At 41.7% G+C, this 17,827-nt stretch overlaps 1 protein-coding gene and 1 long non-coding RNA gene across 5 annotated transcripts in view; one reads left to right on the top strand and one right to left on the bottom strand.

Moving 5' to 3' along the window:
* The window catches only part of LOC128839013 (uncharacterized), a 43,748-nt gene extending 36,352 nt beyond the window's left edge, over nt 1–7,396 (top strand). Inside the window, exon 6 of one of the 3 annotated variants that reach the window (XR_008445346.1) lies at nt 5,993–7,396. This is a non-coding gene — a long non-coding RNA (uncharacterized LOC128839013). Of the gene's footprint in view, nt 1–879 lie in introns of all 3 variants that reach the window. The other 2 variants (XR_008445345.1, XR_008445344.1) reach the window with 2 other exon arrangements.
* Nucleotides 1–16,102, bottom strand: part of AGGF1 (angiogenic factor with G-patch and FHA domains 1) — a 40,643-nt gene extending 24,541 nt beyond the window's left edge. The window contains exons 1-5 of one of the 2 annotated variants that reach the window (XM_054031624.1): nt 15,702–16,102; nt 14,089–14,191; nt 12,376–12,581; nt 9,716–9,862; nt 7,412–7,597 (exon numbers count right to left, since the gene is read on the bottom strand). In XM_054031624.1, the coding sequence (XP_053887599.1) occupies nt 7,412–7,597; nt 9,716–9,862; nt 12,376–12,581; nt 14,089–14,191; nt 15,702–15,884 (825 nt within the window). In that variant the 5' untranslated portion in view covers nt 15,885–16,102. The remainder of the gene's footprint in view (nt 1–7,411; nt 7,598–9,715; nt 9,863–12,375; nt 12,582–14,088; nt 14,192–15,701) is intronic. The other variant, XM_054031625.1, reaches the window with a different exon arrangement.
* Between the last annotated feature and the right edge of the window lie 1,725 nt (nt 16,103–17,827).

The following is a 17,827-nucleotide window of genomic DNA, read 5'->3' as shown; positions in this document are numbered from 1 at the left end:
ACACCACATCATAAATTGTGGATGTTTACCTCTTGCCTTTTAACTATATCATCCAATCTCCATACAAGATTTAATTTGCTAACAAGATTTCATATATAAAATATCTTACTAAAAATCAAATTAACTCAATCCAAGAGGCCATATTAGGGTTACCATACGTCCAGATTTTCCCGGACATGTCCGGCTTTTGGGGGCTCAAATCCCCGTCCGGGGGAAAATCCCCAAAAGCCGGGCATGTCCGGGAAAATCGGGAGGGAGGGCTCGGTGGTGCTCGGCCGGGGCCTCTTTGGCTGGGGTCGGCGGTGCGGGGCCGGTGCGGGGTCGCGGGGCCGGGGTCCAGGAGCCGGGGGCACGGGGCCAGGGGGCTGCGCCGGGGCCGCCGGGGGCCGCGCCAGGCCGGGGCCGCCGGGGGTGGTCGGCTGGGGACCGGGGCCGGCACCCCAGGGCCCGAGCCGACCCAGGCTGGAGCCGCCGGGGGGCCAGCCTGGGCCGCGCCTCCTCCCCCCACACTCCCCCTTACCTGCTTCAGGCTTCCCGCGAATCAAATGTTCGCGGCAAGCAGGGGAGGGGGCGGAGACTTTGGGGAGAGGGCGGAGTTGGGGCGTGGGCGGGGCTGGGGCCCCGTGGAGTGTCCTCCATTTGGAGGCACAAAATATGGTAACCCTAGGCCATATGGAATATGATTACATAGCAGAAGTGGAAGAAGACAAGGGCAATGTGGAAAAGCACCAAGATGTGTTGATATGCTTTTGCTAGCTTAAGTAGAGGGTTCCCTTAACAACTTGTATGGTGCTTCATTCTTGTAAATATTGTTAGATATGTGAAACACCTTATCACTCAGAACTAACTTTAAGTGGTCTACTCTTTTTTTGCCAACAGACAAGCGTTCACCGTTCTGACTTTTCAATCTTGCAGATTGTCATTAGCGGAATTAAGCTCTGCATCTGTAATATACTGGGGGAGAAGTGGCATCAGTAGAGTTATGCTTTCACATTCCTACTCATTTGGACATTTTGTACAAAATGCAACTACTTTTAAATGCCCCCTTCGCTAGCTTCCCCCCCACAAGCCTAAGAGTTCACTGTGCTCTTCAATGGTGCTAACTGCCCAATGCATGCTTTCAGACTGGGATGGCCTGCTGCCTCTGATATTCCAGAGTGGGAATCTACTCTACTCATGGCAACTGTTCTAGGTATGGAACTACTTCCACTAGCACTGTGAAGGGGGTCAGCTAGAGGCATCTTCACCTACATTGAAAGAAAACTAGAGATTAATCATACTGTGAAACCTGTATTAAGAAGCTACCAAAGGGATCTGACAAAAATGGGCTCCTTAATGGAGATGGTCTTCTAATAAAGATGGAGCACAACTGTATTCAGTAAATTTGTGCATACTTTGGACAGGTCTCTCAAAACCGCAGGATGCCTAAATAATGTAGTCTTATCCTTCTCCACCTTGTCTCTCAAACAGAAAACTGGAGGGAGTCTGAGGAAGAGCAAGGCAAATAACTTAGTTGCTTCAGCTAGAGTACCCTCCAAGTTATTTGTGACAAATTTTTTCTCACAAAGAAAGGAGAGAATGTAAATAATAAACAGCTGTTTTTGGTAGAAATGTATGGTACATTCTAGATAATGATGCAGAATTTAATTGTAGATGTACTTACTGAAAAAGTAAAACACTTTAGGGCCATTATTTTTTACACTATATTTTAGGCAATACTGATCTGACCCTTATAACAAAGCAACACCATTTTAAGCGCCTGTTCCAAACAAATTAACTCTAAGTTTGCTATGAAAAATTATCCGATCCATCAATAACTGAATAAAATTCTGCCACTCCACTTCCCACCCCCCAAAGGTAGCTTTCCCCTGCTTTCTGATACAAAATGTTTCTATTTTATTAACAATTCTCCCAAACAACTGAAATGTTTCTATGTAACTACTGAACATGACATGCCTTTGGATCACTGCTACCAGGTGGAATACGGAAGGGCAGCCAGGCCAAACTTGAGTGAATGGCAATGCAATCTAGTGCATGTGGTTGTAATGCCATTAAAGGTTCTAACCCCTCAGGAGAGCTCAAAGCACTGAGCCTACAGGTTAAGGGTGTATGGCTTCCATGGGGGTAGGTCCAGAGCCCTTTCCTCAACCCCCCTCCTTCCAGAATCCCTGTCCAGAGCACTAGCCATTATAGGTATTTCCCTCCACAGCCTATAAGCCTTAATGCTGCTACTTCCCAGAGGCTGAAGTGGAGCAGGGAGTGACTGGAGTTACTATTAAGAGCCCGTTATTGTACAAGAAGCTACGTCCACCCTTCCCCCCGCAATTCCAGGGATTACCAATGTGGGCACCTCTGCAGCTCTCCAAGCCCAGAGGCCCAGTGCATTGCCAGACCTAAGGTTGAGAAAGGGGAGGCAATGTGCTGAACCCTGTGTTGCCACCACGTGATGTAGGTAACTGGAGGAGTAGACCCAGGAACCTGAAGTCTGTGCCCTTAAGATGCCTGGCTAAGTAACCTACAGGTGCAATCAGATCATTACTAAGTGTATGCTACTACAGGTGTAAATAACAGCACCCACAGAACTGGAGGCCATTTTTATAACTTTAGGCCTGAGTGTCTTGTGGATGGTGTTAAGTACTCTATCTTTGGATTTAGCTCAGGGAAGTAACTGCAAACAGACAATGGAACCTATTTTCTGGGGTTGCCACCTGGTATTGTAAGTAGTTGGGGGCCAGGGACCTGAGGTTTATACCCTTCCTCTCCTTCAGGCATTTGGAACATCCAGTTTTGCAGTTCTTCTAGTGCTTAATCATTAGAAATAGCTGCCTTGTACAGTACATAAAATTGATCAGTTTTTGTGGCATGAAAAGAGATGGTGATTGTACTAGTGCTTCATCTTCGAATAAACAAAAAGTTTGGAAATATGAAGAAAGTTACTTGGAAATGGGATTTACATTTATTGGCACTGCAAATGAACCTCATCCACAAAGCATTGTCTGTGGTGATGTACTGGCTAATGGCAGCTTGAAGCCTTGCAAATTGAGATGAGACATCATGGACTAGAGGGTAGCCACCTGACTTTTTCAAAGGAAGACTCAAAGCATTAAAGCAGCCAAAAAGCACTATAAGAAGCAAGCATGCTACACTGCCTGCAAAGCATCTTAAACCATCTTATGCTGTGTCATACTAAGCCTCACACCACAGCAGACACACTGATTTTGCCAGTTGCAAAGATTTGTTCCATTATGTCTGGGGAAAGCTCAGCTCTGCAGGATGGTGCCATTCCACTTTCAAACAACACAGTGAGTTGCAGAATTTCAGAACTCAGCGGTGTGAACCATCAAGTGCTGAAATATATTCAGATGAGTCAATACAATGCAATCCAACTTAAGACAACACATATTGCTAGAGCTGTACAACTGCTTGTCTATGTCAGTTTTGTGCACTGAGTCACTTCTGAAGAATTTTTTTTGTCAACCCCTTTCAACATACACCGGGCAACAAATCTGAAATGCTAGATCAGTGGTTTTCAACCAGGGGTACATGTACCCCTGGGGGTACGCAGAGGTCTTCCAGGGGGTACATCAACTCATCTTGGTATTTGCCTAGTTTTACAACAGGCTACATAAAAAGCACTAGCCAAGTCAGTTCAATCTAACATTTCATACAATCATTTGTATGTATTGCTCTCTATACTATACACAAATGTAAATACAATATTTATATTCCAATTGATTTATTTTATAATCATATGGTAAAAATGAGAAGGCAATTTTTCAGTAAAAATGTGCTGTGACACTTTTGTATTTTTATTTCTGATTTTGTAAGCAAGTAATTTTTAAATGAGGTGTAACTTGGGTGTCTGCAAGACAATTCAGACTCTTGAAAGGAGTACAGTAGTCTGGAAAGGTTGAGAGCCACTGTGCTAGATAATATTATTTGATGACTTGGGATTTGCAGTGCTTGATCCATGATGGGAAAAGCTTAGTAGTTTTATCACTCGCATTCATTCAGTAAGTAGCCACCAGTGCCAAATGGACACACTGCATTATACACAGAGAAGCTTCGGCTGCTAAGAAAATGCCTCAGCCTTGAAGTCAGTTATGCAGTAAGCCGTGTAGGATAATCAATTTTATAAAAGCACGGCCACTTAATGCACATTTATTTTCAGTTCTGTCAGGAAATGGGATCTAATCATTGTGATGTTGGCAGACTAGATGCCAACTCATGCCAAAGGCACAGTGCCCCAGTGTACGCTGACAAATGCATAGGTGGAAATCAGTCTGGCTTACCTGTGGATTAGTATAGTTAAAATAACTATTAGTGTTATATGAATGTAATTAGTGTTTAGACTTTACGGAATGTTTGTAGGATGTTTAATGTATTAATCCTACTTATAAATATCTGTATCCCATGATATAAAGTTATACTGAGTATTTGCATTGTAAACCTCTAATTATGTAACTCACCAAACAGGAAAAGCAGCATTAATTAAGGTAAAGTGCTTGTCCTGGACACAAGATGGTCCACTGAAGGCAAATGAGGCACTGTGTAGCATCAAAGGACAAAGACCTTGTCGATTGCATTCCTTACTGCCTCCATGAAGGGGAGACCTACACATGAACTTATCCCGTCAGCTTGGATTCTGGAGTGAAGTGGATAAAAAATCTCTGACAAGGAGAAACTGGATTTTTGTGGTGTCTGGACTTTGAGGAGAAAAGACTCCTAAACATAAACAAAAGATCCCCATACAGTTTAGCATGGGTCAGCCCTAAAGGACATATAGATATGCTTACTATAGGAGTTTATATTACCTTTTTTAATCTAAGACTGCAACTAATTTGTGTGTGCATGTGTTTCCTGTTTTAACCTTTTAAATAACTAAATTTCTTTCCTTAGTTTATAAATCTTTAGTTAATTTATTACAGGATTGGCTACAGGTGTGGTATTTGGTTTGAGATCTGAGTACAAATGACCTGGGATAAGTGACTGGTCCTTTGGGACTGGGAGTAACCTGAATATTGTTGCACTTTTTGGTGTAAAGTGACCACCTATCACAGAGCCCAGCTTGCGTGGGTGGCCAGATAGACTGGAATGCCCAAGGAACTGTCTGTGACTCCATAGTAAGACTGTTATATTGAGCAAATTGAGTTCATCTTGTTATTGGGTTGGTGAAATCTAATTATAGAGCATATAACCAGTTTGGGGTTTCTGCCCTGCTTTTTGAGTCTGCCCCACGGTTGGCACTCATGGTTGTGAGCCACTCCAGGCAGCATGACAATAATCACCACCTACTACTCCAAACCAAAGGTAGTTATCAAGAGAAAGAGTACTTCGCCTTTTTGAGTTATGTGAAGAGGTTAAAATCATCTTAACTGATGCAAAGTCTGATCTAGTTACCCACTTTCGTGACTACCTTTGGCTGGCACTGTTTGCTTACTTGGTTAAAGTTTTCAACCATCTGAATTCACTAAATGCATCTATGCAAGTGAAGAATAAATCCTCCTATCAGACAAATTAACAAATTCTATTCAGAATCAGGACATGTGGGCCTCTTGATTTGCAAGTGGAAACTACAACATTTCCCACACTTTCAGATTTCCTCTAGGATTGTGAGGTGGCAATTATGCTTGGCAGAACTTATTTTTTTTTTTATAATTCAATGGCTAATATCTGTTTATTTTAAGCTTTTACTTTTAGCTATTTAAATGTTCACACTTGTGGAAAATTATGGGGGAGTCCAAACAGTTATTATTTAATGACAGATGTTGATATTCAAGCTTTATAACCATTAAAACATGAGTTGTCAGCATCATGTCAAAATATACAAAGTAAATAGCCTTAAACCAAACTCTAATAAGTTTTCAAGCAGCAATTTTCTTACTTTGCCTATCTGTAAATTTCAATTATTATTGATGGAAATATTTTTCATTGGCATGTGTGTATATATGGTAAAACTGACATTTACTGATAAAAATCTAATCCTTTCAAGCCTAATTATGATGAGCTACAAGCTGCCGTTGTTGAACATGTGATGGGACTGAAAGCACTATTCAGTTACTACTTCCAAGAAGACTGCAGCTCATTTGCCTGGACTCACGATCTGCTCATTTCTGTAGGTTAAAGCCATCTTTCAGGGGAGGTAGAAGTATAGCAAATTGAGCTGAAATGCCACAGCAGACAGGAGGACAATTTTGGAACTTTTTCTCTCTCTCAAACTTCTGGCTTTCAATTACAGAGAAATTCCCAGAGCTCTCTACTCTTTCTACCTTTTGCTTCATCATACCCAGGCAAAGTTGGGTTTTCCAGACTTACAGCATTGAAGCCAAAGTATAGAAACAGCTCCAAGTAGATGACCCACAACTCTGCCTTTCAAACACTGAACCTCGCACTGATCCAAGTTCCAATACCAAACAAGCCCAAACCTCTCTCACTGACTGACATGTATAATTAAATTAGTAGTAGAAAAAAACTTGATTTACAATTCAAATGGTGTTCCTCTGCAACAATCATTTGATATAGCAAATATTGATATGCATTAGGAAGATGTTTCTTTAATTCTGCTATAAGCATCAATGGCAACAGAACTTGTACCACAACTTGTACCACTTGAAGATGATAGTATGTCTAAGTACAAGATCGAAATGCCTACTTATAATGTAGTACACAGTAAACTGTTTTAGCATTTGGGAGGCAAAATGTAGTAAAAGAGGCGCTAAACTTTTCTTAAAATACACATTGATTTCAGTGTCCATTTACATATTAAGATGTATATCACAATAGTTCAGTTGACACAGTAGATGACAAAAAGATGGCCTGAACAAATGGTATCTGAATAGAAGGGTGGGAAAGAATATTAATTAAAATAATTCTATGAATATCATATTGGATCCAAATGACTACAGATTCAAGAAGATGTCAATGGAATGGGCTTGTGGGATAAAGATATTCACATTGATTTTTCTTAAAGTTTTCCTATATTTTTATACACAAAAAAGGAATTTAAAAACAAACACATTAAGGTAACATTAGTGTTCTGATATAAAAGCAATTATATTCAAACTAAATCTGCTACTCCCTTCCTCAATTTACCTTGTTGTACTTATCTACTGCAGAGTTATGACTTGTGTGAGTTTAAAGTGTTGTATATACTTTGTGCTGCAATTACAGTTCAAACTGAGAAAAACAAAGACATGCTGATTTAAGGCCCCCCCTTTAGCCCCATCAATCAGAAAATTATGTTAACACTTTCTAATATTAATTCTTAACTTTTAGAGATGCATTGGTCACATTTTGGATACATATCATTCCTTTGGTTCACAAAATGCACACACATTTGTTAATCACAAGTTGCATCACAGAAAAATAATTTTTGCATTTGATAAATATTTGCAAATCTGAAATAAATTACCTTATATTCATTTGCAGTAATCCACTCTGGATCTTTTCTTTTCTTTTTCCCTTTTTTATCCTTAGTCTGAGTGGTTGAAGCCTGGTAAGACTGCAGATCCACTCGTGAATGAAACTGATATCGGCCACTTTCAACATCACAATAGTAATAAATTCCAGTGGTTGGATCATAATAAAGTTGATTTTCCTTTAAAAGGAAAAATAAAGCACAATGCATCCTTTAATCTGATTTATGTACTGCCTAGCGAAACATCAAATTAATAAAGAACTGTGCGTGAAGTTCACGTAAATGTAACAATGTGCTAAATACTATTACATATTACCATAGCAACAGTCATTAGACAAGAAAATACAAAACACTAATTTGGAGATATACCTATACCTATGTCATAGAACTGGAAGGGACCTTGAAAGGTCATTGAGTCCTCCAGCCCCCTGCCTTCACTAGCAGGACCAAGTACTGATTTTGCCCCAGATCCCTAAAGTGGCCCCCTAAAGGATTGAATTCACAACCCTGGGTTTAGCAGGCCAATGCTCAAACCACTGAGCTATCCCTCCAAGTATCTGTGATGCAAAATGAGGCTGGATCCTATGATCCCAATCCTGCAAACATTTATACACAGGCTTAACGTTACTTCTGTGAGTAGCGCAACTAGCTTCAAATGTTTGCAGGACTGGAGCATCAATAACACATTAACAATACTGAAAATAAAACATTAGGAATAAGCATCCCTAAAAAAAGAGAGTAAAACAGATGATGGTGCAGGGTTGAGCCAAAATGGTGAATGTGTTGGAAAGCTTGTAAAACCAATGTCTGTTCTGTAGCTGTCCTTCACTTTCTAGTGGTGTCAGTATAGCACTTTTCATGAGCATTACATACATTTCCAAAGCATATGACTGAGTTTGCCCATGCAGTGTTGCAAATTCAAGAGTCTAGTCTTCCTTCAGTATAGAACTTCCATTAAGATTAACATTTATGCTCTTACATTCATAGCAAAATAGACGCTTTACAAAAGAAAAAGACATCCACATTTGTAAATGAAGACTCATCTATATTGCTGAAACTGAATAACTCCAAGTATTTTGATCCACTTTGCCTGAGGTCTTGTACTATGTCTACACTACATTATTTACAGTGGCACAGCTGCGCCGCTCCAGCGCTTCTGGTGAATACGCTCTAAGCTCTCTGTCGGCTTAATAACTCCTGCCTCCACACTTAGGTCAGTATAATTTATGTCGCTCAGGGGTGTAGATTATTCACACCCCTGAATGATGCAAGTTATACTGAAGTAATTTGTAGTGTAGACATAGTCTTAATATTCTTTTTTATTTACTCCCAAAATTATTTTCTATTAAGCATAAGAGCATCCAGCTAAATGGAATGGTTTCCTACACTTTCTCTGAATATGCTTTTGGTAGCAGAGAAATCTCAATCACTCAGGGCAGGCTACTACAATCTGTTTTGTTCAAAATTTGACTTATTTTTAAACTCAAGTTTCTAAGTCTAATTTGTAAAATAAAGACTCCAACAGAAGCTTTGCTATTGTAAAATGATTTGCTGCAAAAATAATTTTCTCCTTAATAAGAGACATCTTTGTTAATAGTACAAAATGTTAACAGTACACAGGGTCTGCAAGGAACTAGATAAAGGCCTAAATTTGAGAGTAAGTGTTTGCACTGATCTTTGAACTACAGTGAATTTCAATTGGTTCATAGAAACCGGAACACCATCAACTTAATAATGCAAAAATTATGGAAAACGCTATTAAGAATTCCTTAAAACACAGTAAACGTGATTTATATTGTTCACATCAAGGGACACATTTTTGTGATTTTTTTCCCTCAGACTGAACCAATTAAACAGCTTGATGTCCCATGAAAAACAAACATTCAGCAGTGTCTGACCTCTGTTGCATTGGTTTCAGTCTAGAGTTAAACCACTGAAAACAATAGTGTTACTCCAGTTTTGTCACTCTGTTTAGAAAAAACGTGCTTGGATATGAAGTTTTCCTTTTCTTTTCAAATTATTTCTCAGGATATTTGCATGAAAACAATCTTTATAGAAAGTACATTTCTGAAACTAGTGCTTATTTCTACCTGAAATCACTGGCAACTTTATAAATAATTATCAAGTTGACATGGGGATAGCACACACTATCAATATTTACTTTAAATTATAAAATCAGCTTGGGTCTTAGTTCTCTGTTGATTCCATTAATCTTTATTACTCCAACTTTTGTTATATCAGGCAAATGGTACAGATCCATATATGCAAAACATCAATGATTTTGAAAAAGAAACTTACCGAATTATAGTAGAATCCAGTGCTGTGGTCATAATACAATCCCGTATTCTCATCGTAAATAAACCCAGTCTGTGATACAGCAGCTTCTGCAGCAGCTCTCAAGCTTTCTGCTAATGTACCTTCTGCTAACGAAGTATCTTCTGGTTCCTAAGATCAGATAATAAAAAAAGTAAGTTGTCTGCTACAGGAAAGGTCAACTTTTATTCTTCCATTGTAACACACTTCATTTTATTAAAATGGATATTTCTTTAAAATGCCGATCAAAATCTAGTGCCTTAGGGATATGGATGGCTTAGGGGATTGTTAGTGGAGAAAAGAGGTTGAAATGCTGTCTGCACTGACATCAATGGCAATACTCCCACTAATGTCAATGGGGCCAGGACTTCACCCAAAGCCTTTCATTTTTCATTAATCAATACAAAAGTGACTTAGGTCACTGACAATAGTGAAGAAAAATTACCATCTGTTGGCCCCACAGTGACCTTTATAAAATAAATTTTGGTTCTCAGTTCAGTGTTTAAGTACTAGATTGCAAAACCAGCACCACAACTGAGATACTCTGAGAGATGGAGGACTGACAGGCATAGAGTGAACTCCTTTCTTATCCCTATATATTGTCCACCTACATAAGTGGGTAAGGCAAACTGACAGCATAGAGAAGTGGGAGAGCTGGCACTGCCAATGCCCATGTTATACCTATTCTGTTGATAAAAGATTTAAGCGTAAGTACTTTCAATCCAATACTGTAATCGACAGAATACTTATGAGCACTGCAACTATGCCCATATAGGTCTACCTATGCATTTATATGCTCATCACCATGCTATCTGAGTAATTTATAAATCTAGCCATACACTATATGAAGGGTACATTTATTAGTTTATAAAAGGTTATAACATCTATTACTAATTTATTAAGTATGTTATAGACACGAGTAGTATGTGTTGGAGATTGATATCCATGTCATTGGGTTGCATATAACCATCTAAAATACCTTCTGTTGTACTAGTATCTATCACTTAATAAATGATCTATGAATGTTTTAATAACTATTTATAAATGTACCCTTAATAGAAAGTGACCATAAACTCTATAACAAACATCAATGTCACTGGCTTGAGTCCACCTCTGCTGAGATCCCCTATTCATGTTTTCATCCCCTCTCCCATTGACTGATGAAGCTCCTTTCTCTAGAACCTTTCCAAATTCTAGCTCTCCAGTTTCCAGCATGCACATGATGCTACTGACTGCCTTCTCAAGCATACAAAAGAAGTATAGCCACATCACACACCTGTTCTCAAACTCCCCCCTGCTCCCCATTCATTTCAAGATCCATTTAAAAACTAACTGCTTTGGTTTTAAACTGTGTATACTAGTTGCAGCCTACTCCAGATACTATAGTGAGAAGCACAGCATCAATTCTTTGGCCATGTCTACACTAGCACTTACGTTGGCAAAACTTTAAAAAATACACCACACACTGAGTTACACAAGTTTTGCCAGCATAAGCTATGTTTCCCACCGACATAGCTACCGCTGCTCATTGAGCTGGTTTTATTATGTCGACAGCAGAGCTCTCTCCCGTTGGCATAATGCGGCTACATAAACGATCTTACAGTGGCACAGCTGTATTGGTACAGTTGTGTCGCTGCATGCTTGTAAGTGTAGACATGGCTTTAGATAAGATACCTCTAACCTTATATGTTTCTCTCTCCTCTGCTACTTCCCCCCCCCCCCCCCCCCCCCAGTCTTCTGGTATCAACCCTCTCTCCCAGGCTTTTCCCACAATTTCACAACTAATGGTACAAAAGCCTTCTCCTTTGCAGTTCCTACTCATTGTCAGAGCCTTACCATTGTTTTGATCCATTAATTCCATTTATCTTCAACTCATCTAAAAGCATCCCTTTTTTCCCTTTCAGGTTGCTACACTTTCTCTTTCCCCACACATCTGGAGCTTCTTCCCATACTCACCTCCAATGCAGTACCTCTGGCTGCAATCTCAATTTCCTTGTCCACTTCTGCATACCTCTCCAGCTGCACCTCCAAACTACCTGTACACGTTTTGCAAACACTTCTGGCTGGGCTACTTTTCATACTTCCAGGCCATGCCAGGCCAGGCCCACGCCACCACATGCACACACACATGCACACTTCCTTTAAATTGCTCCTTAAAAGAAAAAAAATCCCATTTGGTTCCAGCTTTACAGAGATGGACAAATCAGTGGACTACTATCCCTAGAGGATGCAAAGTTATGTGACTGCTTTTTAAAAAAACAAAACCAAATTATAAATGCTGTTGTGTATTTATGGTTCCACATAATGCAGATTAGAAGGATGTTCCCTGTGTAAAAACATGCTGCAATTATAGCTCCTAATCTAAATTCTATGTATCTTAAATTTTCTTGCTTTAAAATGTGCATACACCTTTACAACCTAGCCCCGATCCTGCACCCAGATCCACACTGGTGGACCTGATCAAAGAACTGGGACCCTAGTTTTATTGCACAAAGGAGAAAAGTTTGTAAACAATCTTCAGTACTGGATCACTGAAACAGCTATCTCATATAGTAATATCGGAACTGAAGCAAGACTTTCAAAATCATAGACATGTTGACAGATTAAGGACTCCAAAAGTATTTCAAAACACACAGTTCTACTACCTGTAAATTCTCGATTAAGTTATCCCCTTGTCCACATTCAGCAAGTTCTGTGCTACCAATGTGTGAATGAATATCACCACCTGCCTGAGACTGCTCTGTAGAATTAGGATTGGGATCTTCACTCTCATGGTTCTGCTGCACTGATAGTTCAGATGTGTTATCTTGAGCATCAATGTTGTTACAATAATTCTGATAATTGTAATAATCTGTAGAAAAAAATTGCATAAATTAGCAAAGTAACATTTTACACAAGTTAGCCTGAGGACCCTAATGCACGTGAGTCACTTTTCACAGGTAGGCCAACTGGAGTCAATTTCCAGGTAGCATGGACCATTTTTTGTTTACCCCACTTTTGCTGAGCAAATGAAAACTTGCTTAAATGTACTTATGCAAGTGCTGAAGTGTATGCACAAGTCATTGTTATTTATTCTTCTATTATGCTAGTGCCTAGGAGCCTCCATTAAAGATCAGCATATCATTGCGCGAGGCACTGCACAGACAAGTCAAACCAAACAAAACCAAACCAAACAAAAAGAGCTGAGCTCCTTGCCCTGGAAGCTCACAATCTAGAAATCAGACAGCACATAATAAGTGGATGAAACAGAATGGACTAGAATGATGAAATAACAATAAAATGAACTGTGTTTAGTAGAAGCTTAAAGGGCAACTCAACATTTGCCTAATCAACACCAGACAGTAGTGATTTAAATGCAATGCAGCAGAAGTTGTTTTTAGAGAGATATTTAAGAGAGGATAAGAGGAAGGGATCCTAGCAAGTGCCCCTTCCCAATCACTGACTAGGACTGCTCTGAAGGGAAACCAAGCCTCTCTGCTCTGGATCCCCTTGGATTTTTAGGCTGTGGTCTGTCTCCCTTGGGCCATCCAGACTCTGGAAAGCAGATAGGACCCTCCTTCCTCATGAGGCTTCTATATGCTGGGTGACTTTTCCTTCCTGGACTTGACAAAATGGACCCTTGAGCAGACCAGTTTCTACCCTTTTAAAACCTTCAGCCCCATGTTCAGGGGCCCCCTTGTCAGCTTCCTCACGTAAGCACAGGCCCATCAGGTGGCTTACCAACGAGACCTCCCCCCATTAAACTAGTTCTTCAGCGCAGGGACCAGTCTTTTAGCAAATTAACAACTTTTGTGTATTTAATGGTCAACTCCCCTCTACTGTAATTCTTCTGTCACCAGCCTTTTGAATGCCAACCCAACATGGAGGCAAACAGACCTTGGAGAAGGACAGAAGGGTGCACAGTCAAAACAGAGCTTGCAATCTGACACAGACACCTGGGGTGCATAATCTCACACAGAGTTCAAAAATTGTAGAATCATATTCCCAGTTCCTCACAGGTAGCTTTCCAAATTTGGATGAAGACGGTTTTTTGCATGCATACAGGGCAGCATGATTGCTTGAAGGAGAAGCAGACAAGTGGACAATCAAAGCTACATCACCAGCAGTACAAAGCCGAGGTCAGCAGTTGGATTTCTACAGAAAATGACGGGGCTTAACTGTGAAAGGCCTTAAAGGCAATGACAAGAAGTTGTGTTTGATGCAGGAGAGCAAGGGGAGCTACATGTGCATATAAAATAAGCTTCAAATTAATAAGAAATGGAGAACAATATTTACAGGGTTAGTTAAGTCAGAGAACTAATTTAACTAATTAATGAAAGTGTTAAGGATCTCTTTCTAGTGCAATTTCCACTGGCTACCTGATTGTTGCCAAGAATCATAGTCTTCAGTCTGCACTTCTACACTAGATGTATCTCTTTCTCTTTTCTTCCTATCATGGACTTCCTTACTGAGCTCTTCAACCTGCAAGAAAAAGCATGCATTATAAAAAATATTAAATCAAAGCCATTATAATTATCCATCTCAGAAAACTATACTGCTCTATTTTCTTGCAGATATTGTAGAAAAACAACTATTTACGTCTACCATAGATACCATAACTGATTTTAGTTTCTTGAGACTCCCATATATAAGACCAGTGGGCGTCATAACAAAAGATGACATTCCAGTCATATTAAAGTTATACTGATTAAAGAAGGAAATGTGAAGGAAGGGACCTAAGCCCTAATTGTTTGTAGGATACAAGTTTAAAATTAAAACACCCATTTTTCATGGGACCCTAAAGGATAATGTTTATCATCCCCGGTACGTCTATACTTACCTCCGGGTCCGGTGGTAAGCAATCGATCTTCTGGGATCGATTTATCGCGTCTTGTCTAAACGCGATAAATCGATCCTGGAAGTGCTCGCTGTCGACGCCTGTACTCCTGCTCAGTGAGAGGAGTACGCGGAGTCGACAGGGGAGCCTACCTGCCGTGTGTGGACCCGCGGTAAGTTCAAACTAAGATAGTTCGACTTCAGCTACGTGAATAATGTAGCTGAAGTTGCATATCTTAGTTCGAAGTGTCGGGTTAGTGTGGACCAGCCCTTAGTATACAGTTAGTGATGTGTCTTAAAATGTGTAAAGGCTATAAAACCTCTATGACCCATACTGTCCCAAATCTTTACCAGGCTGTCATCCATCTTTTTCCTTCTCTTGCCTCTCCCTAGTGTAATCTTCCCTTTTGATTAAGGAACCAGGTTTGTAAGTCTGAATACTATATAGAACATACTTGTAGCTAGTGGTTTCAAAAATGCTGGAACTAAGTTCCAATGCTGGGCACTTCTATCTCCCCTTGTAAGTATTCTCACACTTCTTATCAAACTGTCTGTACTGGGCTATCTTGATTATCACTTCAAAAGTTTTTTTCTCTTACTTAATTAGCCTCTCAGAGTTGGTAAGACAACTCCCACCTGTTCATGCTCTCTGTATGTGTGTATATATATCGTCTCAATATATGTTCCACTCTATATGCATCCGAAGAAGTGGGCTGTAGTCCACGAAAGCTTATGCTCTAATAAATGTGTTAGTCTCTAAGGTGCCACAAGTACTCCTGTTCTTTTTAAATTAGATCAAATATCCCTGTGGGACTTTCCCTGGACTGAAGAATTTTAGAGGTTATGATTGTCTGGTGCTGCAGCTGAGGAAAACAGCTCAGCGACATGATGGGCTAACAAGGCCCAAAGCCTGTCAAGAGCCAGAGGGAACAAGGGGCTGGGCTTGCAGACCCGGATCTCTGAGAGAAAACCCTGAAAACTCAGGAACTGATGAGGGGTCTGGCTGCTAAGGAAAGGGCAGCGCCAGTGTGGGAAAGGGGCTGTCTGGTGAGGGGAAGGGGAGCAAACCACAGCGGTGAGGGGAGGGCGTGTCCGGGTGACAGGGGGAGACTCGGGGAGGGGACAGACCCGCAGCGGCGTAGGACGGGGTCGGTACCTGTGTCTGCAGCGCCTCGTTGCTCTCCTGGGCCTCCCGGTAGAGCCGCTCCGTGTGGCGCAGCAGCCTCTGCACCTGCTCCAGCTGGCTCCGGCAGGACCCCAGCTCCGCCTCCAGCACCTCCACCTTCCCCTGCAGAGCCCGCAGCTCGGCGCCCGGCTCCGGGAGCGGCGGGGAGGCCATGCCCGGGGCTCTAGGTCCCAGGGATCCTCAGCGGCCGGAGCAGAGGCGCAGCCAGAGCCAGGAGACAGAGCGGCAGCGGCGGCCTCCCGCCATGGCCCCGCCCCAGGGACTCCCTGGCGCCCGGCTAATAACGCTTCTGAAGAAAAGTTTCCGGCGGGAACGAGAGGCTGCGGCAGTGCGCAGCGCACTACACTAGCACCAAGGGGCGGGGCAGCGGCGAGTGACCCGGAAATGATCCCAGGGCAACAGGAAGCGACCGAGGGTGCTGGGGCTCAGCTATGCGCCTGCGCAGTGCGCCTAGGTATATAAATAGGGAGGTTTATGGCGGCCTTCTTTGGTGTTCGTTCAGAGGGTGCTCGGAGTTCGGTGCACTGGGCACCGCCATTGGCGGGAGGGACTCCGCATTAGTGACGCTGTTGGAGGGCAGCACGCGGTGGTGCCTTACAGGCGGGGTGGGGAGGGGAGTAACTGGCTACAAGGGGTTCAGGACAAGTCTTGCATCTGAAGAAGTGAGGTTCTTACCCACGAAAGCTTATGCTCCCAATACTTCTGTTAGTCTTAAAGGTGCCACAGGACCCTCTGTTACTGGCTACAAGGGGTTCAGGACAAGTAGCCGGTGGGTAGGAGAGCCTGATCCTGGGCAGCCTGATTGCTCTGGGCGGGGGCTCTTCAGCCCCGCTCGAGAGAGCGGCCCGCCTCTGGGCGGACGGGGCGTGGGGGGGAAAGTGTGTCTGTAATGACAGCTGCAGAAACGCTGAATAGCGACCCCAGTCCCATTAATCACAGTGTGCTGGAAGACTCTGCTGAGCAGTCTGTGGTCGTCATTGCTCTGAGCACACGCTGAATTTGAGTCAAACCGGACAGAGATTGGGTCTTTTTTTAGGTTAGATTTTATCCTGCTTGTATCTTATAAATTGAAATCTGAATATGGTACAGAAACTGGTGTTTCCAAAAAAGTTGATGTACATGTACTACTATGAGTGATAGAGCTGGATTAAATTTTAAACTACTATTTCACTCCCCTTTCCTGCAAACTGGTGTAATTCCTTGCTGATGTGTAAGTCAGAGCATTGCCTTATAGGGATTCTTAAAGCATCACACAGTCGAATCCAAGAGCTAGTGTATTCAAAACCCTGAATGGAAGGTATTATTAATAATACTTCCAGTCAGATTCAAAGAGTGCTACACAATTTATTAGTAACCAGATATTTATACTAAACACATGCAAACATTGTAAACAGAATATTTCTGAAATAACTTTTAAAACAAAAACATCCACTCCACCTTTTCCCACCTCTGCTCTCCCCTCTCCCCTGAGACCCCTGTGATGGGTTCCCCCTGGGGTGCTGTCTGGAAGTGGGGTACCACTGAACCCTCTGACCCACCAGCTCCCTCTCTCACTGTGCTGTTGTGAGAAGCTGCAGACCACTCCCGGTCTTACACTTCCACAAGCATTCATACAGGTAGGGACACACCCAGATGCAGTTACATGCAGGCTCTCTGACTAACCACTGCACAAGCCAACAGTAGAAAGGCTAAAGCCAAGGTAACTCTCAGCTCTCCAGACACATACCCCCTCTGGAGCATAAACCCAAAATTATACCATCTTGCACTGCACAGGGAACTGTACAGTGTAAGCTCATAGAGTTCTTCTCCCTCCTCCCCCAATGTGGAGAGGTATATGCAACAGCCTTTGCCCCTTGAGCTACAATTTCCCACACACTTCACTCCAACTCACTGGTTTAGATAAAGCAAAAACAAGTTTATTAACTACAAAAGATAGATTTCTAAGTGATTAAAAGTGATAGCAAACAGATCAAAGCAGATTACCTAATAAATAAACAAAAACACAAACAAAGTCTAAGATACTTGAAAGGATATGAATTAGCAAATTCTCACCCTGGCTGATGATATGAGCAGGCTGCAGATTCTTAAGGGACAAG

This window comes from Malaclemys terrapin, chromosome 6 (genome assembly GCF_027887155.1).
Source record: "Malaclemys terrapin pileata isolate rMalTer1 chromosome 6, rMalTer1.hap1, whole genome shotgun sequence".
Classification (NCBI taxonomy): Eukaryota; Metazoa; Chordata; order Testudines; family Emydidae; genus Malaclemys; species Malaclemys terrapin.
This window is presented reverse-complemented; position numbering and strand designations above follow the sequence as displayed.